The 23493-nt window shown below is 62.2% G+C and overlaps 6 protein-coding genes across 12 annotated transcripts; 2 read left to right on the top strand and 4 right to left on the bottom strand.

The window, feature by feature from the left end:
• Positions 1-572: 572 nt before the first annotated feature.
• Positions 573-2712, top strand: CHURC1 (churchill domain containing 1). Of its 2 annotated transcripts, XM_083863526.1 has the most exons (5): positions 573-722; positions 833-968; positions 1787-1857; positions 1952-2199; positions 2287-2712. In XM_083863526.1, the coding sequence occupies exons 1-4, from the start codon at positions 684-686 to the stop codon at positions 2180-2182; spliced, it is 477 nt and encodes a 158-aa protein (XP_083719652.1). In that variant the 5' UTR covers positions 573-683; the 3' UTR covers positions 2183-2199; positions 2287-2712. The 2 variants fall into 2 exon arrangements, with proteins under 2 accessions (XP_083719652.1, XP_083719653.1); XM_083863527.1 differs by lacking the exon at positions 1952-2199 and having other exon boundaries at positions 574-722.
• A 550-nt stretch (positions 2713-3262) lies between these two features.
• GPX2 (glutathione peroxidase 2) lies at positions 3263-4185 on the bottom strand. Its single transcript, XM_083863524.1, has 2 exons — positions 3890-4185; positions 3263-3811 (listed from the first exon to the last, which is right to left on the bottom strand). Exons 1-2 carry the CDS (start codon positions 4124-4126, stop codon positions 3461-3463), a joined length of 588 nt encoding a protein of 195 aa, XP_083719650.1. The 5' UTR covers positions 4127-4185; the 3' UTR covers positions 3263-3460.
• Positions 4186-4510: 325 nt separating this feature from the next.
• RAB15 (RAB15, member RAS oncogene family) lies at positions 4511-8553 on the bottom strand. 4 transcript variants are annotated; one of them, XM_083863521.1, is made up of 7 exons: positions 8418-8553; positions 7151-7211; positions 6949-7009; positions 6783-6860; positions 6615-6704; positions 5596-5661; positions 4511-5462 (listed from the first exon to the last, which is right to left on the bottom strand). In XM_083863521.1, exons 1-7 carry the CDS (start codon positions 8539-8541, stop codon positions 5307-5309), a joined length of 636 nt encoding a protein of 211 aa, XP_083719647.1. In that variant the 5' UTR covers positions 8542-8553; the 3' UTR covers positions 4511-5306. The 4 variants fall into 4 exon arrangements, with proteins under 4 accessions (XP_083719647.1, XP_083719649.1, XP_083719646.1 ...); XM_083863523.1 differs by lacking the exon at positions 8418-8553 and adding an exon at positions 7864-8237; XM_083863520.1 differs by lacking the exon at positions 8418-8553 and adding an exon at positions 7684-8237.
• A 1534-nt stretch (positions 8554-10087) lies between these two features.
• LOC310910644 (protein farnesyltransferase subunit beta-like) lies at positions 10088-14817 on the top strand. The gene is made up of 12 exons (XM_083863519.1): positions 10088-10196; positions 11185-11249; positions 11406-11478; positions 11699-11790; positions 12066-12212; positions 12287-12370; positions 12978-13064; positions 13140-13269; positions 13352-13484; positions 13563-13674; positions 13760-13874; positions 14358-14817. The coding sequence occupies exons 1-12, from the start codon at positions 10116-10118 to the stop codon at positions 14466-14468; spliced, it is 1230 nt and encodes a 409-aa protein (XP_083719645.1). The 5' UTR covers positions 10088-10115; the 3' UTR covers positions 14469-14817.
• A 322-nt stretch (positions 14818-15139) lies between these two features.
• MAX (MYC associated factor X) lies at positions 15140-17666 on the bottom strand. The gene is made up of 5 exons (XM_083863525.1): positions 17616-17666; positions 17410-17436; positions 16276-16383; positions 15946-16069; positions 15140-15616 (listed from the first exon to the last, which is right to left on the bottom strand). The coding sequence occupies exons 1-5, from the start codon at positions 17649-17651 to the stop codon at positions 15432-15434; spliced, it is 480 nt and encodes a 159-aa protein (XP_083719651.1). The 5' UTR covers positions 17652-17666; the 3' UTR covers positions 15140-15431.
• A 269-nt stretch (positions 17667-17935) lies between these two features.
• On the bottom strand, positions 17936-22021 carry UNC93B1 (unc-93 homolog B1, TLR signaling regulator). 3 transcript variants are annotated; one of them, XM_083862890.1, is made up of 12 exons: positions 21992-22021; positions 21210-21314; positions 20986-21127; positions 20755-20908; positions 20516-20677; positions 20324-20453; positions 20150-20243; positions 19946-20070; positions 19692-19874; positions 19350-19623; positions 19019-19137; positions 17936-18925 (listed from the first exon to the last, which is right to left on the bottom strand). In XM_083862890.1, exons 2-12 carry the CDS (start codon positions 21294-21296, stop codon positions 18659-18661), a joined length of 1737 nt encoding a protein of 578 aa, XP_083719016.1. In that variant the 5' UTR covers positions 21297-21314; positions 21992-22021; the 3' UTR covers positions 17936-18658. The 3 variants fall into 3 exon arrangements, with proteins under 3 accessions (XP_083719016.1, XP_083719015.1, XP_083719014.1); XM_083862889.1 differs by lacking the exon at positions 21992-22021 and adding an exon at positions 21637-21712 and having other exon boundaries at positions 17937-18925; XM_083862888.1 differs by lacking the exon at positions 21992-22021 and adding an exon at positions 21637-21711 and having other exon boundaries at positions 17940-18925; positions 21210-21341.
• Between the last annotated feature and the right edge of the window lie 1472 nt (positions 22022-23493).

Below are 23493 nucleotides of genomic sequence, written 5' to 3' on the forward strand. Positions count from 1 at the left end.
AGACCTCAGCGTCCTCCGGCTTGTCCCAGGCACCCCCTAATTAGCCCTGAGTGACCCCCACCAGCCCTGGATGACCCCCAACTAGTCCGTGGTGTTCTCCATCTAATGTAGGCAGTCCCCAGCTAGCCCTGGATGACCCCCAGCTTAGCCCAAGCCACCCTACAATGAGCCCTGGGTGTCCCCCACTATCCCTGGATGCCCCCCAGCTGGTCACAGGTACTCCGCATCTGGCCCTGGGCGTTTCCCGTTAATCCAGGGTGTCCCCCAGCCACTTATCCCTCAGTTAGCCCTGAACGTTCCGCAGCTAGTCCTGGATGTCTCCCAGGTACTTCCCAGGGTCTCCCCCTAGCCCTGGATATCCATCCCCCAGCTAATCCTAGGCAGCTCCCAGCTAGCCCTGGATGCCCTTCGCTAGCCCCGGATGCTCCCCGGGTCACTCCAGGTGTCCCCCCGCTAGCCTTGGGTGCACCCAGGTATCTCCAGATGTCCCGACTAGCCCAGATCCCGCAATCACCCCTGGCTGCCCCAAGGAGCCCCCAGCCCCTTAGGCCCCGCCCATTCCATTAGGCCACGCCCAATAAACACAGACCACCCCCACATCCAGCGCATCGGGCCCCGCCCCTTCACCAAGCCCCGCCCCTCGGCGCAGATCTCGCGACATTTGCGGGAGAGGGCGGTGCGAGATGTGCGGCGGCTGTGTGGGCACCGAGTACCCGGAGCGGGTGAGGGCGGGCGCGAGTGGGCTTTGGCTCGGACACGGTCCCGGTCCTGGTCTCGGTCTCGGTCTCGGTCTCGGTCTCGGTCTCGGTGTCAGCCTGTGCTTCCACCCTAGGGCACCACCTGCCTGGAGGGCGGATCTTTCCTCCTGAACTTCGTGGGGTGCGCGCAGTGCGGCCGCCGGGACTTCGTGCTGGTCGACAACCGGGCCGAAGGCCTGGACGGCGGGGAGGAGATCGTCACCTATGACCGTGCGCTGGGGGGGCACCAGGGGGATGAGGGCCTGGGGGCTTGGGGCGGTGCGGGAGCCTTTGGGGTCTGGGGATTCTTGAGGGTTGGGGGGCCTGAGGGGACTTTTGGAGTCTGGGGCTCTTGAGGGCAACATTTGAGGGATCCCTGAGCCGTCCCTGAGGCTCAGGGTTCGCTGAAGGCTGGGCGTCTTGAGGGCTGGGAGGGGTCGGGGGTCCAGAGGTGTTGAGTGTTGGGGGAGACCTTGGGTCTAGAAGGTCTTGAGGGATGGTGAACCTCTGGGGGACCTTTGAAGTCTGGAGCTTGGGCAATCTTGAGGGTTAGAGAGGGCTGGAGGAGACCTTTGGGATCTGGGGGTCTTGAAGGCTGCCCTGCACAGGTGGAGGCCTGGGGGAAGCACTTGAATTCTGGAGGGTCGGAGGGTCTTGAGGGCTGGGAGGTACTCCTGGGGTGTGGGGGCTCTCGAGGGCTGGGATGCGATGGGGAGGGCTCAGAGGTCAAAGGAAAGGGAGGCCTAAGGGAGGATTAGTTTGAGTAGGGAAAATTTGGGGCCCCTATTTCAGGGGACCCTGAGGGTGGGAATGGTGGATGCCCAGGGAGAGGGGGGGGTCTCAAGTTTTAGAGGGAGTATCAGGGAGCTGCTGATGGGCATTATGAGGGTTGAGTTGCTGTGGGGGAATTTTGGGGGCTTGATGCTTTGGGGGTCTATGCCCTGGGGGTGAGGGCAGGCACAGAGGATTGGGGCTTGTCCCAAGAGATTGGGGGGATACCCCAGGGACAGTGTCCATGTCCTCTCACCCCACTGTCCCCTGCCCCACAGACCTGTGCAAGAACTGCCACCACCTGATCGCACGCCACGAGTACACCTTCAGCGTGGTGGACGACTACCAGGTTTGTCTCTTGTCCCCAAAAGCCCTTCCCAGCTCTGCCTCTGGAATTCCAGACCCTCCCCTCCACAGGCTGATTCCCACCTTTCCTGGGACAGAGCCTCAAAGGATTCAGAGCTGCATCCCTGTGTTCAGGGCTACCTGGAGTCCCCTCAGCACTAGTCCATGCCTTGTGGGGGAAGCCCAGCTCACCTGACATGGGAATGTGGGTGATGGCAGGGGGCTGTGACCCCCATTCCTCATTCCTGGCACATCTCCTATGCCGCAAATGGCTGGAAAAAGGGCACAGGGGAGCTGCTGGGGCTGGAAATGAGATCCCCTGGCTCTGATTGCAATCGGGGATCAGGTACCGGATCTGGCTCAAGTTTCCCTGTGGGGGAGCAGGGCTGTGGCAGCCCCCTTTTTTCCAGCCCCCCCCTTTTCCTTCCCCCAGGAATATACCATGCTGTGTCTGCTCTGCGGCCGTGCTGAGGATTCCATCAGCATCCTGCCTGATGACCCTCGCCAGATGACCCCACTGTTCTGATCCCCAAGTGTATTCCAGGATGAGCTTCCAGGAGTTCTAGGAGATCCCGGGATCCCTGGCACTGAAATTTTTGGGGACAACACAGTCCCTGACATGACTTACTCCTCCAAGCTTTCAGCCTGAATGCAGTGAATGCCCAACACCAGGATGCTCCCATGTTTCTGGAGCCTTTTGGCTCCGACCCTGACTGCAAGGATGGGATGCAGTGCCACAGCCCAAGCCCCCTGTGTGCTGAAGACATAAAGGTGTCCCCAAAGCAGGATCAAAAGAGATTCCCACCCCATCCTGCCTCAGGAGCCCTCATATGTGGGGTAATAAATGTGATGTGTGACAGCTTGGTGGCACAGGCAGGAGTATTTTGGGGGTGGGCTTCACCCCCTGGAGTTGGTGAAAGGTGTTGGGGGCTGATGCGGGGGACTTTTTCCATCCCAGGAGCCTGTGGAGTTCCTCCTTGGCCCTTCCCAGCATTGGAGAGCCCACTGTACTCTCTCAGTGCTCTCCTAAACCCTGCAAAGAAAGGACTTGGATCATGTTCCTTTCTCAAGGAGTTGGTTTAGGGTCACTTCCCCCTGCCCTGGGGTTTGTAACCTGGCTCTGCCCTGCTGGGAATTCCATATCCGTTAGGCGGGAAGGAACTGGGTGTGGAAAATCACTGCCTTGGGGTGGGTTAAGTGTTTCTCTTGGCACCTGGCCCCAGCAACACCCATGGGGAACTGGGTGCAGCTGGCCTGGCACCCACCTATCCCTGAGCCTCCATTTCCTGGATCTGGCACCTCAAGGCTGCATCCTCCTTCCTGGTCCCCCCAACGGCCCCCAAAAACCACATGGGTATGGGTATGTTTGCAAAAACCACATGGATCTATTTACGCTGCCAAAAACCACGTGGATCCAGGCACGCTCCCTGCGGCTCATTTATTGCCACCAGCCCACGCCGCCCTGGTGGCTCCAACCCTCTGCCCCCATCGAGCCCCCTCCCCGTGGAGGTTTCAGAGAGGGCTGTCACTCTGCGGAGAGCTGGGCCATCCCAGGGTGACACTGAAGCCAGGATCACACGAGAGCCAGGATCACGCTGGAGCTAGGATTACTTTGCCAGCTTGAGGAGACGTTGGATGTCGGGCTCCAGCTGGGCCGTGGGCACACGGGGGCTGTAGCGCCGGAATGGTTCCCCCTCGGGCCCCACCAGGAACTTCTCAAAATTCCAGGAGATATCGGAGCGCCGCACGGGGCTCCAGGTGACAAAGCGGGGCTCGCCCATCAGGTGCGTGGCCTCGTCGGCCGGTGCGGGCAGGTGAGCCTTGAGGTAGGCAAACACGGGATGAGTGTCGCTCCCGTTCACCTGGCACTTCTGGAACAAGGTGAAGTTGGGCTCGAAGCCACCCCCGGGCCGCACATACTTCAGGGTGTTGAGGATCTCCTCGTTGGTGCCGTTCTCCTGTGGCGGGGAAGGAGAAATCCAGAGCCCCGTGTTTCCCAGCTCCTCACCCCCTGCCTCACAGCCCATAGGACTTACCTGGTATCCAAACTGGTTACAGGGGAAGCCCAGCACGACCAGCCGCCGGGGGTAGCGGGCTTGGAGCTGGTTGAGCTGGGTGTAATCCCGCACCGTGGTGCCTCAGAGCGAAGCCACGTTCTCAATCAGGACCACGCGGCCCCGGAAAACACCAAAATCCACCTTTTCCCCCTGCAAGGAGGTGGCGCTCAGGTCATAGAAAGACTTGGCGATGGGGACGGTCATGGCTGCAGGCATGCGGCTGTTAGTGCCCCGTGCCCTGCACCGCCTCTTAAGGGCTTCCCGGTGCTCACGTCACGGTCCAAAGGTCTCCAGGCCCCGCCGCGGCTCAGAAGAAATCGGAGCTGCCCGTCCCACCCTTGGAAGGAGGAAGGTGGCACGGGGCCAAGGTGATGCTCTACCTGCCTCAATAATTCATGGCACGGTGCGGTGCGGCTGCTCATCCTGGTGCCTGCGGAATGTGGGATGCTCCTAGCCTGGCACAGCATGTTCCCGAGGGTTGGGAATGACAGTGAGAGTCGGGGAATAATAGGAGTCAGGGAATAACGGGAGGCTGGGAGCTGGGGCTCTGTAGGGCAGAGGAGGAAGGGATAGGTGTCCCAGTACTCCTTCTTGCCTGGTGCTGCCATGGCATCACCTCTGGGGCCTCATATGCTGCCCATCCCAGTGCCCACCAGTCTCAGGGCCCACTGGTCCCAGCTTCATCCTTGGGTCTATATGCTGTGGTGCCCACTATTGTCCTGTGCTGTTCATCCCAGTGCCCGGGAGCATCCCGGTGTCCACCTGGACCCCAGTAGGTTCCACTATCTTAGTGTCCACCATCATCTCAGTAACCACCCATTGCAGCCCACCACCATCCTGCTGCTGGCTCACCCCAAGCAGCCACCAAGCTTTCTGGCCCTGTTCTCACAGCTGGGGCTGAGCTGGTAGCCTGGCAGGCCGTAGTGGTGGCCATGGCACAACAGGCACTATTATGCCCCTTGTCCCTGTGCCCAGCTTGGAAAGGGGACACCATGCCAACAGCCCCAGATCACCCTCAATTATTGATCACCGCTCGGGTGTCCATGCTCAGGCTGTGCCTGCCATCATGGCATCATGCCCACAGCCCCCCTGGAGCACACGGACCACCAGCCCCTCCAGCATCACCTTTATTCTGCAAACCACTGTGTAAAACCGGGGGTCCCACGGGCACGGGGTGGCTCAGGGTGGGCACACAGCGCCTGGACAGCCCCCACCCTACCCACAAACTCAGAGGGGCACAGGTGCCAGGATGGGGAGCCTGCCTTGCCACCTTCCCATCCCCCCTGTCCCTGGGGGTGTCTTGTGTTGCCCCCCACTCCATAGGGGCTGCTCCTATCCTGCCCCTACCATGCCCCCTGACACAGCCTGGGGAAGAGGGGTCAGGGGGTCCCAGCCTTCAACACCAGCAGGTTTTGGGGGTGTCCTCGCTCCCCAGGGGCTGCTGCTCGTCCTCCTCCAGCCGGGCCAGGGTGGGGGCACGGGGCAGCCCCCGCAGCTCGTCCAGCTCCTTGCGGTGTGCCTGCAGTACCAGCTCCGTCAGCCGCGTGAAGGACTGTGGGAGAGGGGTGGGGTGAGCCTGGGAGATCCCTCCAGTACCCCCCAACCTCTCCAGGCCCCCCAGGCCATCCCCAGCCCCCTCAGAAACCGCTCCTCCAGCCCCCTTCCTCCCCCCAGGCCCCTCGTACCTCCTTGATGTTGAGGTTGCTGCAGGCACTGGTCTCGTAGAAATCCATCCCGTATTCCTTGGCCAGCTGCGGAACCAAGGGTTTGGCAGGGAGGGGGGGGGGGGTAACATGATTTTGGGGGGAGGGGGGATTCAATACCCCTGGCCCCCTTCTCTGGAATGTGCATAGCCAGGCACGGACAGACAGGAGAGCTGCGGGGACGGGCTGGCACACGGGCACACATGGGGTTGGGTGCACAGGGCCCTGGGAGGGGTGCTGGGTGTTTTGGGGTCCAGAGGACCCTGGGAGAGATACTCGGGGCTTTGGGGGTGCAGAGGAGCACTATGGAGGTGCAGGGAAGGGTTGGGGGTTGTTGGACACCCTGGGGTAGCACTAGGCAGTAAAGGGGTTTCCTGGATGCTCTGGAGCTGCAGGGGGGGGAGGGTCAGTGGTCCCTGGGTTCAGACTGCAGCAGCATGGAGGATCACTGGATACAGGTAGGGATGTCTGGGGGTCCCTGGATACAGGTAGGGCTGCAGGAAGGCTATTGGGGTCCATGTGGAATGCAGTGAGGGGGCTTGTGGAGGGTCTGGCCATGGTGGGATTGCAGGGATGTACACTGGGTGCTTTGAGGGTCAAGAGGTCCTAAGGGGGACAGTGAGGGGGCCACTGTGTGCTTCAGGGGTGCAGGAGACCATGCTGGAGGTGCAGTGAGAAGTTAAGAGTCTCTGAACATTTTGCAGGTGGAGAAGAGGGAGCCTTGGGGGTGCACAACCACTGCAGACAAGGGTGGAGGGGAAGAGGGTTCCCAGACACTGGGAGAGCTGGTGTTTGGGTGCTTGAGTACAGACTGCAAGAGGGTGGGGGTCCCTGGTCACGCTGGGAGGGGCTGGGGATGATTGGGGGTCCTGGATAGAGGTAGGGCTGCAGGAGGGCTGTCAGGGTCCCGAGTGCAGAGGGGGCTCAGGGAGAGGCTGACCATGCTGGGGGTGCAGGAGGGGTCCTGCCCCCTGGAGGGGCACAGAGCAGCCCCCGCTCACCTGCAGCCCTTGCTCTTTGGGCACTTGCCTCTTGTGCTCCTCGTCTGCCTTGTTCCCAATGAGGATTTTCTGGACGCCATCAGGTGCATACTGGGTGGGGAAACAGTGTAAGGGCCCCTCCCCACACACAGCTGGGAAACCTCCAGGCCCCCCCTCAAGAACTCCCACCTCATCCACGTCGCTCGCCCACTTCACGATGTGCTGGTAGGAGCGCTCACTGCTGATGTCATACACCAGGAAAATACCCTGCAGGGGGTGGGAGGTGGCCGTTGACACCCCAAAATTGTGCCTCAGTTTCCCCTCTCCTGTGCACCAGGACAGGGAGCCCCCGTACCTGTGCCCGCCGGTAGTACTGCTTGGTGATGGTCTGGTACCGCTCCTGGCCAGCCGTGTCCCTGCCCAGGGACAGCGAGTCAGTGCCACCACCCATGGCATGAGTTTGGCAGGGCTCAGCTCCTACCTTGGGTGGGGGAAGTGGGACTCAAACCCCCCCGCCCCAAAATTTCTTCCCTCTAGGATCCAGTCCCGGCACTCACCAGATCTGTATCCGCACCTTGATCCCATCCACCTCGATGGTCTTCATTTTGAAGTCGACACCTAGGATTGGAATGGGAGAGGCTGTGGGGTGTCCTGGTGTTTCTCTCTGCAGGAGCTGCTGTCACTGGGGCCCTCTGGTCCCTTCACCTCTCCTGACCCATCCCACGCCCCACCATGGCCCGGTGCTGGTCCCCACACCCAGTGCCTGGCCTGGCAGGAGGCCCCAGTGCCAGGTGGTGATCCTGGCGCTCCCAGCTTCCTGGTGCTGCAGCTGTCGAGTTCTCCCACTTCCCCAGAGCTACAGCTTCTCGGTGCTGTGGCTGCCCAATGCTTCCAGTTCCTGGCTGAACGCTGCTCCCGGTTCCCCGTGCCGGAGGTGCCTGGTCCTCCCGGTTCTCCTGTGCCCATGATTTGCTGGCTTCCTGATGCTCCCGGCTCCCTGGAACAGCGGCTCTCTGGAGCCGCCGGTTTCCCGGTTTCCCTGTGCTGCAGCTTCCCGACGGTCCCGGCTTGTAGATGCCCATGGTTTTACCACTTCCCGATGCCCACGGCTTCCCGGTTCCCCGGTGCTGTGACTCCCGATGCTCCTGGTTCCCCGGTGCCCACGGTTTTACCGCTCTCTGGTTGCCTCCTTCCCCATGTTCCCAGTGTTGCAGCTCTCCAGTGCCCACGGTTAACCCTTTCCCGGTGCCCCCGGTTTTCCCGTGCCCACCATTCCCTGGTTCTCTGGATCCCACGACTCCCGGATGCTCTGGTTTCCCGTTTCCCCGATCCTGTGACTTCCCAGTTGCTCGGCAGTCCCGGTTCCCCGGTTTTCCCATTCCCTGGCTTCCCGTTTCTCGGTTGCTGCGTCTCCCTTCTCCTCTCGGTTCTCCGGTTCCCAGGGTTCTCCCGCTCCCCGGTTGCCCATTTTCCCGTTTCCCCGGTGCTGCGGCTTTCCAGTACTCACGATTTCCTGGAGCCCACAGCTCCCCCGTTCCCCGGTTTCCCTTTTCCCCGGTACTGCGGCTCCCCGTGTTCCCGGTTACCCGGTGCCGCGCCTCCCCATTGCTCCCGATTCCTCGATGCTCCCGGTTTCACGTTTCCCCAGTGTTCCCGGTTCTCTGGCTTCCCGTTTCCACGGCGCTACGGCTCCCAGTCTTCCCGGTTGCCCGGTTCCCCGATGCTCCCGTTTCCCCGGTGCTGCGCCTCCCCGCTGCTCCCGCCTCCCCGCTGCTCCCGCTTCCCCGTTTCCCCGCTCCCGCCGTGCGCCGCCGGTGCCGGTACCGATGGTGGAGATGTGGGCGGGGTGGAACTGGTTGTCGGTGAAGCGGCAGAGCAGGCAGGTCTTGCCCACGCCCGAGTCCCCGAGCAGCAGCAACCGGAACAGCACGTCGTACTGCTTGGCCATGGCGGGCCCGGGCCGCCGCCGCCGCCGCCACACCGGGGCCGCTCCGGGGCCGCGAGCTGCGCCGCCGCCGCCGCGCCGGGCCGGGCTGGCACCGGGGGATGCACCGGGGCGGGGCGGGGCGGGGGCGGCGGCCGCGGGAGGGGGCACCGGGAGGGGAAACGAGGGGGGCGACACCGGGGATGGAGCGGGGGATGCACCGGGGAGGGGACACCGGGGATACACCGGGATACACCGGGATACACCGGGGATACACCGGGGGGACACCGGGAGATGCTCTGGGAAATTGGGCGGCCACACGGGGGATGGTGGGCTGAGAGCTGGGGAGAACAGGGGGACGGAGCCAGGAATGCGCCGTGGGATATGTTGGGGATGCTCTGGAAAACAGGAGGATGTACCAGGGGACCAGTGGGGACTCCAGGGGCTGGGAGCACCAGGGATGTACCCGGGATTGCTCTGGGGGCACTGGGAAGGGGACAGAGGGGTACAGCAGGGGACACTGGGGTGACACAGAGCTGCACCAGAGGAACTGGTGACACTTGGGAAGGATGGGATCGCACCCCGTGGGACTTGGACAAGGGTAGGTTGTCCAGGTTGTCCTGTCCAGGCACAAGGTTCCCATGGGAACTTCGTGGGGATCAGCGAGGCCAAGGGCAGGGTTGGCACATGGATCAGGACAACTCCCGAGATAAGTGCAGGATGGGGGTGATGGGATGGAGAACAGCCCCAGTGAGAGGAATTTGGGGGGATGAAAGGCTGGATGTGAAGAGGCAACATGTGCTGGCAGCCCTGGAAAGCCACCCACGTCCTGGGCTGTGTCACCAGCAGTGTGGGCAACGGGTGAGGGGGGATTGTCCTCCTCTGCCCCACTGAAACCCCACATGGAGCACCGTGTCCAGCCTTGGGGTCCTTGTCATGAGGACAGGGAGCTGCTGGAGCAAGTCCAGAGAAGGCCACAGAAATGCTCCAAGGGCTAAGAACAGGCTGGAAGAGCTGGGATTGCTCAGCCTGGAGAAGAGAAAGCTCCAGGGACAGTTAGAGCCTTTTCCAGTGCCTAAGGGGTTCCAAGAGAGATGGAGAGGGACTTGGGATGAGGGCATGGAGTGACAGGACAAGGGGAAGTGTCTCCAAAGTGGAAAAGGGGAGGTGTAGATTGGATATTGGGAAGAAATTCTTTGCTGTGAGGGTGGTGAGGCACTGGAGTGGATTTCCCAGAGAAGCTGTGGCTGCCCCATCCCTGGAAGTGCCCAACGCCAGGCTGGACAGGGCTTGGAGCAACCTGGGCTAGGGGAAGGTCTCCCCGCCCATGGCAAGGGATGGAACTGGATGGATTTTAAGGTTCTTTTCAACCCAACCGGTGGATGCTATGATGATGCAATCAATGACGTCACATCTCGATGACGCAGCGGCTGGGGGGGAAAATCTCCTCCGCGCACGCGCGCCGGGGCTGGGCGTGACAAATAAAAAGGGGCGTGGCCAGATGAGAAGAGGCGTGGCCACGTGTGGTGGGCGCGGCCAGGAGCGCGGCCGCGCGTCCCCTCCCGGCCGCCGTCGCCCGCTGCCCCCGCGGCCGCAGCATGGCGGGAGCGGCCCCCGGCCCCGGCGGGCGGCGGCGGCTGCGGGACGATGGGCTGCGGACCTGCACCTCCGCCGAGCAGGTGCCAGGGGATGCCGGGGGCCTGCAGTGGGGGGCGTGGGGTGCCGGGGCGGCGGGGTGTGGGGTGCCAGGCTGCCGTGGAGCTGGGGCTTTGGGGCGCCATGGACGTGGGGTTTGAGGTGCAAGGATGCCGTGGGGCTGGGCTTTGGGGTGCTGGGAGGCTGGGGTGTGGGGTGCCGGGATGCCGTGGGGCTGGCCTTTGGGGTGCTGGGGTGTGGGGTGCCGGGGTGCCGTGTGGCTGGGCTTTGGGCTGCTCTGGGGCGGGGCTCAGGGGTGCCATGGGACAGGGTGATCCCTATCCCAGTATCCTCACGCAACTACTGTCCCCACACCCGCTGTCACAACAGCCCAGCAGTGGCCGGTGTTTTGGGGGATCCGGCGGTGTTCTCTCCCGCCAGCCACGGCAGCTTCCCCGGGACACGTCCCGCAGAAACAGTCGGGAGAGGGTGAGGGGTCCTGGGGCAGCCAGACTCTCCCCTCTGTCCCTCTGTCCTGACTCAGCCCCTGGCAGCTGCCCTGAGTGCTGGGATGGGGTAAAAAGTGACTCCGCGTTTCCCAATCCATGGGGTCCTTGCTCAATTCTGCCCTGGCAGAACACAGTGCTATAAATGCAGGTCCCCGTGTGGCCCCTCCTCACCCCTGAGGTTGATCCCGGGATATTTCCTTGAGGATTACCGTGGCTTAGCATGTCCAAGTCCCCGGTTATCCCAGCGTGAGCAGGAGGGTGTTTGCCATGACAGTTTTGCCATGAACCAAACTCAAGCTGGATTTATAAAGCAGCACAGGATGGTGCTGGATTCTGGCCTAGTTTGGGGCACAAAGCTCCTGGAAATTCCTGCTTTGGTTTTACTGGGTGAGACGGGGCTGTGAATTGGATAAACCCCTGGGATGGAGTTGAAGCTCCAGGGCTCAGTGAGGATCATGTTTGGGATGTGCAGAGACTCTTTCTGGAGCTCACCATAGTCTTTATTCCCATTTTTCCTGTCAAGTCCAAGGTGGAGGACATCGTGCAGGAGGTCTATGACGCCTACAAGACAAACCATCACTCCTCGCAGTGAGTATCAAAACTCCCAATAACCATAAATAACTCCCATCCCAAGAAAGCCATTGACCCCAGTGGGTGCTGCAGTAGGATTCTGCCCCTCCTGTCACTGTCCCCCTGCTTTTTCAGGCCACCTTGCCTGCTTATCTTACCCTCTCTGTATTCCAGGTATGTCCTGCAGCGAGAGAAGCACTTCCATTACCTGAAGAGAGGCCTCCGGCAGCTCACTGAAGCCTATGAGGTACCGGGAATTCTGGATATGCCACCTGGAGCCACTGGCTGGGGCCAACCCCTCGCCCTGGGGCTGTCACCAGGGTCATTTGTTGCCGGGAGTTTGGCAGCCCCTGTATGCCCATGCTCTTCCCAGCGATGCTCCAGGGGTTCTCCTGGCTGTCTGCTCACTCCTGCCTGCTCCTGTCATGTCCAGTGCCATTCCCTGACTGTCCCCTCTGTCCCTGCAGTGTCTGGATGCCAGCCGCCCCTGGCTCTGCTACTGGATCCTGCACAGCCTGGAGCTGCTGGATGAGCCCATTCCCGAGTCAGTGGCCTCTGAGTGAGTGGGGAGAGCTGGGGGACCCCACCATGGCCACTGTCGCTGCTGGCCACCCGCGTGACTGTGGAGGTGCCACCTCCTGCTGTCCCCAGAGCAAAGGAAGGCTTTGTCTCCCTGCCACTATCAATGCCGCCCATTCTTCCGGCGGCTTCCTCGTGACGACGGAGATGGGAGGGTGACGCCCCCGGCTTCGACCTCGGGGGGATTCACGAGGCTGGGAGGGGATGTATCACCCCGGCGGGGTGACACAGGTGACACTGACCCCCTTTCCACAGTGTATGCCAATTCCTGAGGCGGTGTCAGAGCCCCCAGGGTGGATTTGGGGGGGGTCCAGGCCAGCACCCCCACCTTGCCCCCACCTACGCCGCTGTCAACGCGCTCTGCATCATCGGCACCGAGGAGGCCTTCGGCGTCATTGACAGGTCCGGGGGGCTGGGAGAAGCTGGGTGGGAGGTGGGGTGCCTGTCCCCCCTCTCACAGCTGCTGGCTCCTGCAGGAAGAAGCTCTTGGAATACCTGTACTCCCTGAAGCAGCCGGATGGCTCCTTCCTCATGCATGTGGGTGGAGAGGTGGATGTCAGGTGGGTGAGGGCTGCATGGAGGGGCTGTTCTGGAGGCCTCTGGGCATTTTGGGGAGCCAGTGCTGGAAGCAGATGCTATGGTAGGGGGCTGGTTCCGTTCTGGGGATTCAGTGCTGGGAGCTGGTGATGTTTTTGGGAGGCAGTGTTGTCTTGGGGTGCTGGTGCTATGGTGGGGAGCCACTGCTAATTTGGGGTACAGTTTTGGGGAGTCAGTGCTGTTTTGGGGAGCAAGTGCTGGGAGCTGGTGACATTCTGAGGAGCCAGTGCCATGGCAGGGTGCAGTTTTGGGGACCCATTTGTATTTTGGGGAGCTGGTGGTGTTTTGGGGAGTGGCTGGTGCCACACTAGAGTACCAGTGCTGTTTTGGGGAGCTGGTACTGTGGTGGGAAGCCAGTGCCATGAGGAGGTGTAGTTTTGGGGAAGCAATGCTGTTTTGGGGTGCTGGTGCCATGGCAGGGCGCCATTGCAGAGAGCAAGTGCTGGATCAGGGACCTTGTGCCGTTTTGGGGAGCCAGTGTAATTTTAGGGAGCTGGTGCCACTTTAGGGTGCCAGTACCACATCCCTGAGCCTCCATCTCCTGAATGTCTGTGTGTCCTTTTCCTCCAGGAGTGCCTACTGTGCTGCCTCAGTGGCCTCGCTGACCAACATCCTGACGCCCACGCTCTTCGCTGGGACAGCCGAGTGGATCGCCAGGTGAGATCTGGGGACAGATGGGGGACATGGGATGACATTCCCGACATTCCTGCCGCCCTGACCCTGCTCCCACAGGTGCCAGAACTGGGAGGGCGGGATTGGCGGTGTGCCAGGCATGGAGGCACATGGCGGCTACACTTTCTGCGGCATGGCCGCGCTGGTCATCCTCAAGCAGGAACACCTGCTGAACCTCCGGAGCCTGCTGGTGAGTGACCTCTCTCCGGGATACTGGGGGCCTCATCCTGCCAGGGATCTTTGGTCCCACACTGGTTCCCATCACCCCACAGCACTGGGTGACCGGGCGGCAGATGCGCTTTGAGGGCGGATTCCAGGGCCGCTGCAACAAGCTGGTGGATGGGTGCTACTCCTTTTGGCAAGCTGGGCTCCTGCCCCTGCTCCATCGGGCACTCCATGCCAGGGGTGAGTTGCCACAGGCTTCCTCTGTCCCCAGAATGGCATTTCAAGGGATTTGACACCTTCTCTGGGTTTCCCTTCCAGGGGATCCAGCGCTGAGCATGGCACACTGGATGTTCGACCAGCTGGCGCTGCAGGAATACATTCTCCTGTGCTGCCAGTGCCCAGCTGGTGGGCTGCTGGATAAGCCAGGAAAGTGAGTGCAGGGGGGAACAGAGGGCTGCCTGGCATCAGGGATGCCCAGATGCCCCCTCAGTACCCCAGTATCTCCTTGCATACAGATCCCGGGATTTCTACCACACCTGCTACTGCCTGAGCGGGCTGGCCATTGCACAGCACTTCGGGAGTGGAGACCTCCACAATGAAGTGGTCTTGGGTATCCCTGAGAATTGCCTGGTAAGTGCTAGGCATTGCTGGGGTGGGCAAGGATGAGCTTCCAGCACTCTACAGCACTGAGAAAGGCAGATCCAATGGTAGTGGAAAGAGCTGGAGTTTAGCCTGGGAAAGAGAAGGGTTCAGGGAGAGCTTGGAGCTGCTTCAAGGGCCTTAAGAGCTACAAGGGAGCTGGAGTTGGGCTTTGGACAAGGGCTTGGAGTATCAGCTCCACACTGGAAAAGGGGGATTTTAGATGGGATATGGGGAAGAAATTCTTTCCTTTGAGGAGGGTTCTGAGGCCTTGACACAGGCTGCCCAGAGGAGCTGTGGCTGCCCCATCTCTGGGACTGTCCAAGGCGAGGTTGGACTGGGCTTGAAGCAACCTGGGATGGCAGAGATTGCCTGTGCACAGTGGGTTGGACTAGATGATCCTTACGGTGCCTTCCCAGCCAAAGCATTCCAGGACTCCTTGATTAACACCCTCCATCCCTCTCTCTCCCACAGCAGGCCACCCACCCTGTCTATAACATTGCCCCGGAGAAGGTGGCGAGGGCGGTGATGCACTTCCTGCAGTATCCCGTGCCCAGCCTGGATCCTGCATCTGCTGCCAAGTAGGGGGGTCCTGCTGCTGGCTCGGGGTGCGGAGCCCCGCCAGCAAGCGGCACAGCCCATCCCCGTGGCGGCCTGGCCAGGCAGAGCGAGGCGCTCAGGGTGCTAGCAATACCAAAATCCAGCCTGCTCCAGGCCCGGTGTCCCGCTGCCATCCTGGCCAGAGCCAAGGTGGGACACGGGCTCTGGCAGAGCTTTTTGGCATCAATAAACCACAAGTGACACCCGCCGTGTGCTGGTGGCCCCGGGGATGCGGGGCAGGAGCTGATGCCACGTCTGGATCCAGTGGCGCCAACTTCCCCCATTCCAAGAACACGCAGTAACCACGGGGGAGGATAAAATAAGTGGAATTTTGGCTTTTTTTGTTTATTATTTATAGTCTTATAGTAAAGGGAAGCCTTAACTTGCAAGACAACTCTGGGCAGTATGTACAACATACCTTAGATCCATGGAATGGCATCAAAATGGGGGGAAAGGGGCACCTACGGGGCAGGGACGGGCCACTGGAGTTCGGAGAATGCCACGGAGGTTGGGATGGGTCAGGGGAGGGAAGGAGGAGGAGAAGTGGGGAAGGAGCCCCCAAGCCTGGCTCTGTGCTCTGCCGACTTGGGCAGGTGGAGTTGCACACGGAGAAAATAAATAGGGAGATTCCCCCCCCAGTGCTTGCTCCTTTGTTGGGGGGGGGCTGCCCGGCTCCTCCCCGTTCTGGACTGCACTGGTCCCCGGGTATAAATAGAAATGCTCCTATAAAACCAGGAGGGAAGGGGAGGGGGGTCGCTAGCGGAGGAGAGTTGGCGGGGGAGTCTCCCTGACCCCCCCAAGTCCTTCTGCTCGGCCTGGCCGGCTCCCCCTGGGGCCGGCGCGGTGGGAGCAGGGAAGAGGCCGGGGAGGGCTGGGAAGCTGCAGTCCGAGAGCTTCTAGGAGTGGAGGGAGCGAGTCCTGCCGCGGGCCGGGGGGCGGCGGGAGGGCCTAACTGGCCTCCATGCGCAGCTTCTTCCTGTTCTGCGGCTCGTCGGGCTCCGAGTCAGAGCTGGAGTCGGAGCCACCGTCGAAGGCGGAGATGGCGCTGCCCTTGGGGTTGGTGTAGAGGCTGTTGTCCGCGGGATAGCTGGCCTGGAGCTGGGCGCTGGCTCGGGCCTTCTCCAGCGCGCGCACTGCGAGGGACGGCACCGTGTCACCCCCGGGCCCAGCCCTGCCTGCAGCCCAGCTCCCACCGGATCCTGGATCCCAAACTTCTGGACCCCAGATCGCACCAAACCCCAGTTCCCACTGAATTCTGGACCCTGCCAGACACTGGTCCTGCCAGACCTCAGCTCTCACCAGATCCCAACTCCCACTGGATCTCAGCTTCCACCGGATCCTGGATTCTGATGGATCATATCTCCAGCACCCAATGGATCTTGGATCCCAAACCCTATTGGACACCAGATCCTGGCTCCCAAGCCCTGCCAGATCCCATATCCAGATGGATGTCAGCTACCACCTTGCTGCTCCAGCAGCGCATTCTGCCGCTTGAGGTCATCGATGTCCTGCTGGTGTGTGTGGTTTTTCCGGCGCATGTACTGGATGTACTCTGTGGCTTTGTCCAGGATTTGGGCCCGGGATGCCTGTTGCAATAGTGGGAAAAGCCAGAGGCAAGATAAAGACCTAGTCCAGGAGGGAAAACTGGAATTTTACCTGCCTCATCCCACCCTGGCTCTGGTCCTCACTGGGGACTCCTGTGGCACAAGAGAGCCTTGGGAATGTCCGAAAGCGAGAAGCCTGGACCATGGGTGGGTGCTGTCCGTGCTCCCAGCACGCTCCATAAACTCACCTTCTCTCCCTGGAGTGAGGGCACGGAATCCCGCAGGCTGTGGAAGCTATCCTTGATGTGGTCCCTGCGCTTGCGCTCCAGCGCATTGTGATGAGCCCGTTTGTCGGCCTGGGAGGAGGGGACAGGGGTGCCACCGGGAGGAGGCCACTACCTGCACCCCCAAAATTCCCTCTGGGAACCGCTGTGGGAGCTCAGCTGAGCCTCCAGGGTGGCTCCGTGGCCGTGACGCCTCCGGCTGGGCCGCGAGGGCGTGGGAAGGAGGCGGCTCCCGGTGCTTTCGGTTTCCCCAGCTTCCTGCTACCGGGCAGCTCCGGGCCCCGGGGGTGGGGCACAGCCCTTTCCCCCTGGAACACGGTCACCTCCTCCCCTGCCCCCCAACCAACCCGGCACAAATCCCCCTCCCATGCCCTCTGTCATGCCCTTGTGTTCCCCCTGTGCCCCCGGATCAGAGCCCCACCCCCCCAGATGACTCGGCCCCACACATAACGCCCCCCAACAGCCCCGCTGTACCCCAGAGAGCCTCCCACTCCCCCTGCCCTAAAGAGCCCCGGATCCTCTTCCACACGGCCCCAAGCCCCACCGGTGTCCCTCCCATAAGACCCCCAGCCCCACAGGACACCCCCAACCCCAGCTGCCCCCTCAAAAGACATGACTCCATGGATTCCCTTCCATGTCACAGCCCTCAACGCAAGTGAGGCCTCCGAACCCCCAGGTGTCCGCCCCCCAAGTCCATGCCTCCTTCCCAGAAGACCCCCAGCCCTACTGCTGTCCCCCCTTCCAAGAATCCCATCCCCACAAGACACCCCGAAGCCTAGATTTCTCTCCCAAGATCCCCGTCCCCATAGGTCCCTCTCCATGTCACAGCCCACCCTAGAAGACCCCAGCCCCAAAGGTGTGTTCCCCTCAAAAAGACCCCCCACCCCACTGGTGCCCCCCTCAACACCCCCAACCCCACAGCCGTCCCCCCAACACGCAGATCCCCTCAGGACACGCCCTGCACCCCCGTCCCCCCCAGGATCCCCACTCCCCCAGGCCTCTTCCATGTCACCCCCTCCCCAAATCCCGCCCCCCTCACACCCCCGCCCACGTGTTCCCGATCCCGGGGGCGCTGCCGGGCGGCCCCCAGCGACCTACCGCGGACTGAAACCTCGGCTGCTCCTCCTGAGGAGCCCCGACCCGGGCGAGGAGGAAGAGGAAGAAGACGGTGGGGGGGGGCGCCGCCATATGAAGGAAGAACACACACAAACCAAACATTACCCCATTTCCAGCGCTCCAAAGGTGGGGAAGAGCCGCGGGGGGGTTATCCCAGGGATTGTCCCTGGGTTGGGGGCCCAACTCACGTCGCTCTCCACCTCGATGTCATCGTTGTCGCTCATCGCTCCCGCCCGGGTGAAGCCGCGGGCCGCGCCGCCACAACAACAGCGCCGCACCGCGCATGCGCGGAAGTCGGGGGGGGCAATGATGGCGCCGAGCGACGCGAACGGTTGCGGGAGTTGTGGTTTGAGTGGGGAGATGGAGGCATCTTCCACGTGGCGGGGACTACAACTCCCGGCGTACATCGCGCGGGGCAGCGCGTAGCACGCCGGGAGCTGTAGTCTCCGCTTCGGGAAGGGGGGGGTCGAGGATGCGTGGCCGGAGGATGGAGGAGGTGAGGTCCAAGGAGATGGAAGGAAGGGGTTTATTGAAGGAAAATGGGGATGGGTGGGGTCGGGAAGTCTGCGAGGCTGGCCTGGGGGGCTGCAGGCTAGCGGGGCTCCGGGACAACCTAGACGGGGCTGCAGGATCTGCCTGGGGTGCGTATGGGTCTGGTCTGAAGGGCTGGGGGCCAGTTTGGGAGGGTGTTGCTCTGCCTGGGGGTCTGCCTGCAGTCTGCAGGACATTGTGGGGAGCTGCAAGCCTTGCTAGAGGGTCTATGCAGTTGCTCAAGGGTCTGTGCGCCTCACCTGGAGGAGCTTTGGCCAAATTTGGGGGAGGGGCTGGGATCTGCCTGGGGGGTGTGAGCCTGAGGGGCTGTGGATTTGTGTGGGGACTCTGGGGCTGGCCTGGGGATTTGCAGGTTTGACCTGAGCAACCTGAGCATTATAATCTGGGGGGGCTATGAGCCTGCCTGGGGGCTGTACCACAATTTGGGGGTCTTTGTACCACAACTTGGGGGCTGTAGGTCAATCTGGAGGCTGTGGACCTGACCTGAATGGTCCATGGGCTAGTCTGGGAGTCTGTCAGCCAATGTGGGGGGCTCTGGGCTGCCTGGGGGCTTTAGGCTTAGCTTGGGGGGCTGCAAGCCTGACCTGAGGGGGATTTGCAGAATTTTGGGCCCACCCGGGGGGAACTGTGGAACCCCCTCAAGTACCAAGAGCAGGATGGGGCCCAGGCCAGGTTGTCCCTATCCCAGCTGCTCCCCCTCCTCTTTTGGCAGCTCATCCTCGTTGGTGGCCTCAGCTGGGTGCCTGTCATTGTCCTCCTTGTCCCCATCCCCGTCGGAGCCAGTCTCATCCGAGTTGTCCTCCAGGTAGCGGTATCCACGTGTTTTGTGGCGTGGGCGTGGGATGCGGGGCAGCCGGACTTCCATGTTCCGTGCCACCTTCTGCTCCATCCACAGGTATGTCCCCAGTGCCACCACCAGCGTCAGCAGCATGATGGACAGCTTGGCCTGCGGAACAGGGAATTTTGGGATTGGCATGGGGGTGTGTCCCCAAAAAGCCTGGAATGTCTCAGAGTGGGCTGGGGCATATCTGAGACTTACCTTCATGGGCAACCCCGACCACAGGTAGACAGCGAAGATGGCCAGGGCCTGCCACCAGTGGTAGATGGTGAAGATGAAGTCTTGGCGCTCCTTTTTCTTGTACAACATCCCCAGGAGGACTGTGGCAGAGACTGGAATCAGTGTCCCCTTCCTGTGCTGTGTCCCCTTGGCGCGGGGGACAATCACAGTGGGTCTGTCCCATGGGTCCGAGAAGTGATACCACAAACTCGTGGTACCAGGGGACATCAGGAGAGGATGCGTGGAAAAACTTGGGACAACCCAGGCTATTTTGGGGACCACTAGGCTGTTTCAAGACCTTCCCACTACTCACTGCTGATTCCGGTCTTGTTGAGGGCGCTGCCCGTGCCCCAGAGCGCGGCAATGCTGTAGAGCAGCGGTGCCTGCGCCAGGTGCCGGGGCTCCGGTGCCCAGCAGAAGAGGGCCACCAGGAGTACAGCATGGATGGAGGCTCCAGCCAGGAGCGGGATGTGCCGGCGCAGGCGCAGCATGCACAGGGCCAGGCTGGAGCACGCCGAGGCGGAGAAGCCGTAGGCCATGAGGAGATACGCCAACCTCTCCAGCCCCAGGGCGCACACGCCGTAGTTCTGCAGCGAGCACAGGCTCAGCACACCTGGCCCCGTTCCGTCACCTCCCACCCCATCACGGATCATACCAGGGAAAATCCAGTGCAGACAAAGAGCACCTCGAAGCCGCTGTAGATGAACAGTGGGAAGAGATGCCGCAGGCGATAGTCCCGCATGTGCTTGAAGGGCAGCTGGAAAATGTTGCCCCAGCCAATGCTGCGCATGTCAATCTCCTCCATGGGCCGGTACGCCGCACCACACAGCAGCAGCACCTGCGGAGCACCTGCAGGTGAGGTCCTGCCATTGTCCAGCCCATCTCTGCCCCTCCCACCCCGGTGCTCACCACCAGCATGGCGAGGAAGGCGGTGGCCATCAACGCGCTCTCCACGATGATGAGGTTGACGCTGCGGGGAAGGCTCTGCAGCACCGTCTTGTTGAAGCCAGGCAGCGTGCCGTGGCTCAGGGTCCCTGCCAGCGGGGCACAGGCCATGGTTAATCCCAACCGGGGGGCTCCCGGTGCCGCCCCACACCCCACCCGCAGCCTCACCGCAGTGCTTCACTGCAAAGAGCGTGTGGTTGAGTTGGTAGAGGTAGTTGTTGAGGAAGAAGACCATGGGCATCTGAGCACAGACAAAGCTCAACTGCAGGATGTAGAGGGGCGCACGCTCAGTGATGCTGGCGTGGCCCCCCTGCTCATCCCAGCCACCCCACCGGGGCTTACGTGGAAGCAGGAGTAGAAGATGGTCTGGAAGACGATGATGTAGGCATTGCAGGCGTCCCGTGGCGCCCGCTGCCTCTCCTTCTCCTGCTCCTCCTTGTAGTTAACGTACTCGTAGTACTTCTGGGCCATCCTGCGTGGAGCAGCGGGTCAGCCGGCACCCCCTGCACCCCCACCCACCCCCCCGATGCCTACCGTGTGATGTAGGTGCCCATGGAGGCCCAGAGGGGCACGATGACCATGCCGATGGCCACCGCCGAGGGCACCAGCGTGTAGTAGCGCTCCCAATAGTTGCTGGAGACGAAGAGGGCATAGATGCCAACCGCCAGGAACATGGCCCACTTGGTGCCGAAGAACCTGCCAGGGCAAGGAGTGGAATCATGGGTGGCCATGCCAGTGAGCTGTGCTGGCCAGGAATGGTGGTGGGGCCGTACCTGATGAGGATGGGTGTGTAGAGCAGTGCTGCCACGGGTGTGACGTTGATGCCCATCAGCACCTTGTGGTCAATGTCCTCCAGCCGGATGTTGCTGTACTTCACCTCCCGGTAGGTCTCATCATAGTGAAGGATCAGCTGCATCTGCAGGAGGCCTGGGAGGATCCAGGGATGGTCACTCCATGCCCTGAACACCCTAAGTTGTTTTGGGGGCTCCTGGGAGGTCCCATACCCAGGTAGACGCTGTAAGTGAGGGTGCCAGCCAGGCTGGCGGCCACCACGTTCTTAATGACACCGAGGCGCTTGCGGCGAAAGTACTTCTGCTCCTCCTCCTCCTCATTGTAGTCAGGGTGAGCACCCACAAAATCGTCCAGCTGTGGGTGATTCCAGCTGTCAGCCCTTGGGGATGACCACCATGGGCCTGGTTCCCCACCATGGGTGTCCCCCTGGTCTCACCTGTGTCTCTGTCCCCTCGGTGCTCGACACCCCGGCGCTTGGCACTGTCTTGGCCCCATTCTGGCAGCTGTCGATGTCCTTCTCCATTGGTCCTTCTGGGGGGCCCTGGATGGTATCAGGGTGGGGAGGACCCTGTTGACACCCCAAGTCTTGTAGCAGTATGTTTACACCCCTGTGTCCTGCACACACAAACCCTGCACCCTCATGCCCAGTACCCCCAGCCCTTACACCCCTACATCCAGCATCGTTTACCCATGTACACGTCACCCCTGAGCCATAAACCTCTGTGCTCGGTACCCCCAGATCCTGCACACATGGTTTGCACGCCTGTGTTCTGCACCCCTACACCTTCAGATCCAGCACCCCTAAATCCCGCGCCCCCTACCCAGCTTTGCAGTCTCCAGAACTGCCCCTCTGGGCTCCTCACCCCCTCCCCGTCACCCGGACCCCAGCCCCGCTCGCCGATGCCGGAGCTTCTCGGGGCGGGGCGGGCGCCTCTTCCTCTTTCGGTTAGCGCTGGCGGGACGGAGGTGGTTAAAGGGGCCGCTCCCGGACCCCACCCCCCACCCCATACCCAGCTCCCGGAGCCCTCTCGGTCCCTGCCCGCACTCCTCAGTGCCCCCCTCCCGCGCCTGTTCTCAGCACCCCGACCTCTGCAGCACTTACAATACCCCAACCCACACAGCACCCCGACCCCCCTGCACAGCACCCATCGCTCCCCCATCGCACAGCGCCCCAGCCCTCTCCCCTCCGCTTCCCTGTGACCTCCCCAGCGCTCCCACCGGGCCTCGGGGTGGGTGCTGCCTCCTCGGGGTGCCTCGTGGCACTGGGTGCTCTGCCCTGCCCCGCTGCTTTCGCTTCCCCTTCCCGGCCCGGGGGATGTGCCAGGGTGCCTGGGCGGGGGGACACCCCAATCGGGGGGTGCAGGGCACGTGCCTGGCCTGGTGTCACCCCAAAGGCGAGGGCGGGAAGGTGTCCGGGTGCGTCGCACGGCGGGGTGCCCCGGGGCAGGGCGGGGGCACTGCTGGGCCGGGCGGATGGGGTGGCATCTCCGGGGCAGGATCTGGCCCAGCCGGTAGCGGGGGATTCTTGAGATGAGACTCTTGGGAGGGTGCTGCTTTCTGCAGGATAGGGGGGATATGCCGGGAACAGCCCCAGCAGGGTCATGGCCGTGGGGCAGGGGCAAAGGACCCCCATCCTGAGGGTGCCCCACACCCCAGGCAATGGGAGCCACCTTGGGGTGCTGGCGCAAAGGGCTCTTCCGGGGGGTGGTCCTGGGAGCAGAATGAGGGGAGTCTGTTGGTCATGGAACCCTTGGAAGCAGGATGAAGGATGTCAGTAGGAATCTCATGAGTCAGGGTGATCCTGGGAGCAGGATAATGGGTTTCTATTGATCATGGAACCCTTGGGAAGCAGGATGAGGGGTGTCTACAGGAACCCCATGGATCGGAGTGGTCACAGGGGCAGGATGACTGGTGTCTGTGGGAACCCCATAAGTCAGTGTGGTCATGGGATCAGGATGAGGGGTGTCTGTGGGGTCCAGTTGGGTCAAGGTTCATGGTGGTGGTGTGGTGGCTGTGGGAGATCCACCATCCCAAGGGAGAGGTCCCATTCCATCCTATCCCATCCCAAACCTTGTCCCCACTGCCAGCCCCACGGAGGCGGGGCCCAATCCTTCCCGCCCCTGGCCATGGGGCCCGGCCCCACAGCATTTAGGGACCCCCACACCGAGCCTCGGCAGTGCCTGCCTGGCCTCACGCTCCTCCAGCTTCCACACGAGCTCCCAGGTAAGCACTGCGGGGTCCCCAAAACTGGCACTCCCTGCATGGCACCCCTCTGACACCCCCCATGCTGATGGGGGCTGTGGGGCACAGGGAGAGGTTCCCTCCAGGAAGGGGGGGTGTCTGGGCATGGAGAGGGTGACAGATGGGGGCTGCAGCTCTGCCCTCCAGTTCTGGGTGTCTTGTCTCTGAGGTCCTCATAGGTGACCTTACATCAGCAGGGCAGCCTGCGCAGGTCAGCGTCCAGAGGATGGTGATTATCCCGGGAATCCCAGGCATCTTCCAGAGCCTCTGGCAGCTGCCCTGGGTTGAGTCACCTCACAACCAGGATGCCCCGAGCACCACGCCGCCCTTCAAATGCACGGCGGGTGACTCCTCTTGGGATCGAGCCGGCATCTCCAGCACTTCCATCCTGGCATAACCCGCGCAATGTCTCTCCCCAGGGCCATCGCATTCTCCATGGAGACCGGCAGCTCCTTCCAACAGCTTGGCATGCAGCAGGC

This window comes from Zosterops lateralis (genome assembly GCF_965231275.1).
Source record: "Zosterops lateralis genome assembly, chromosome: 6".
Classification (NCBI taxonomy): domain Eukaryota; kingdom Metazoa; phylum Chordata; class Aves; order Passeriformes; family Zosteropidae; genus Zosterops; species Zosterops lateralis.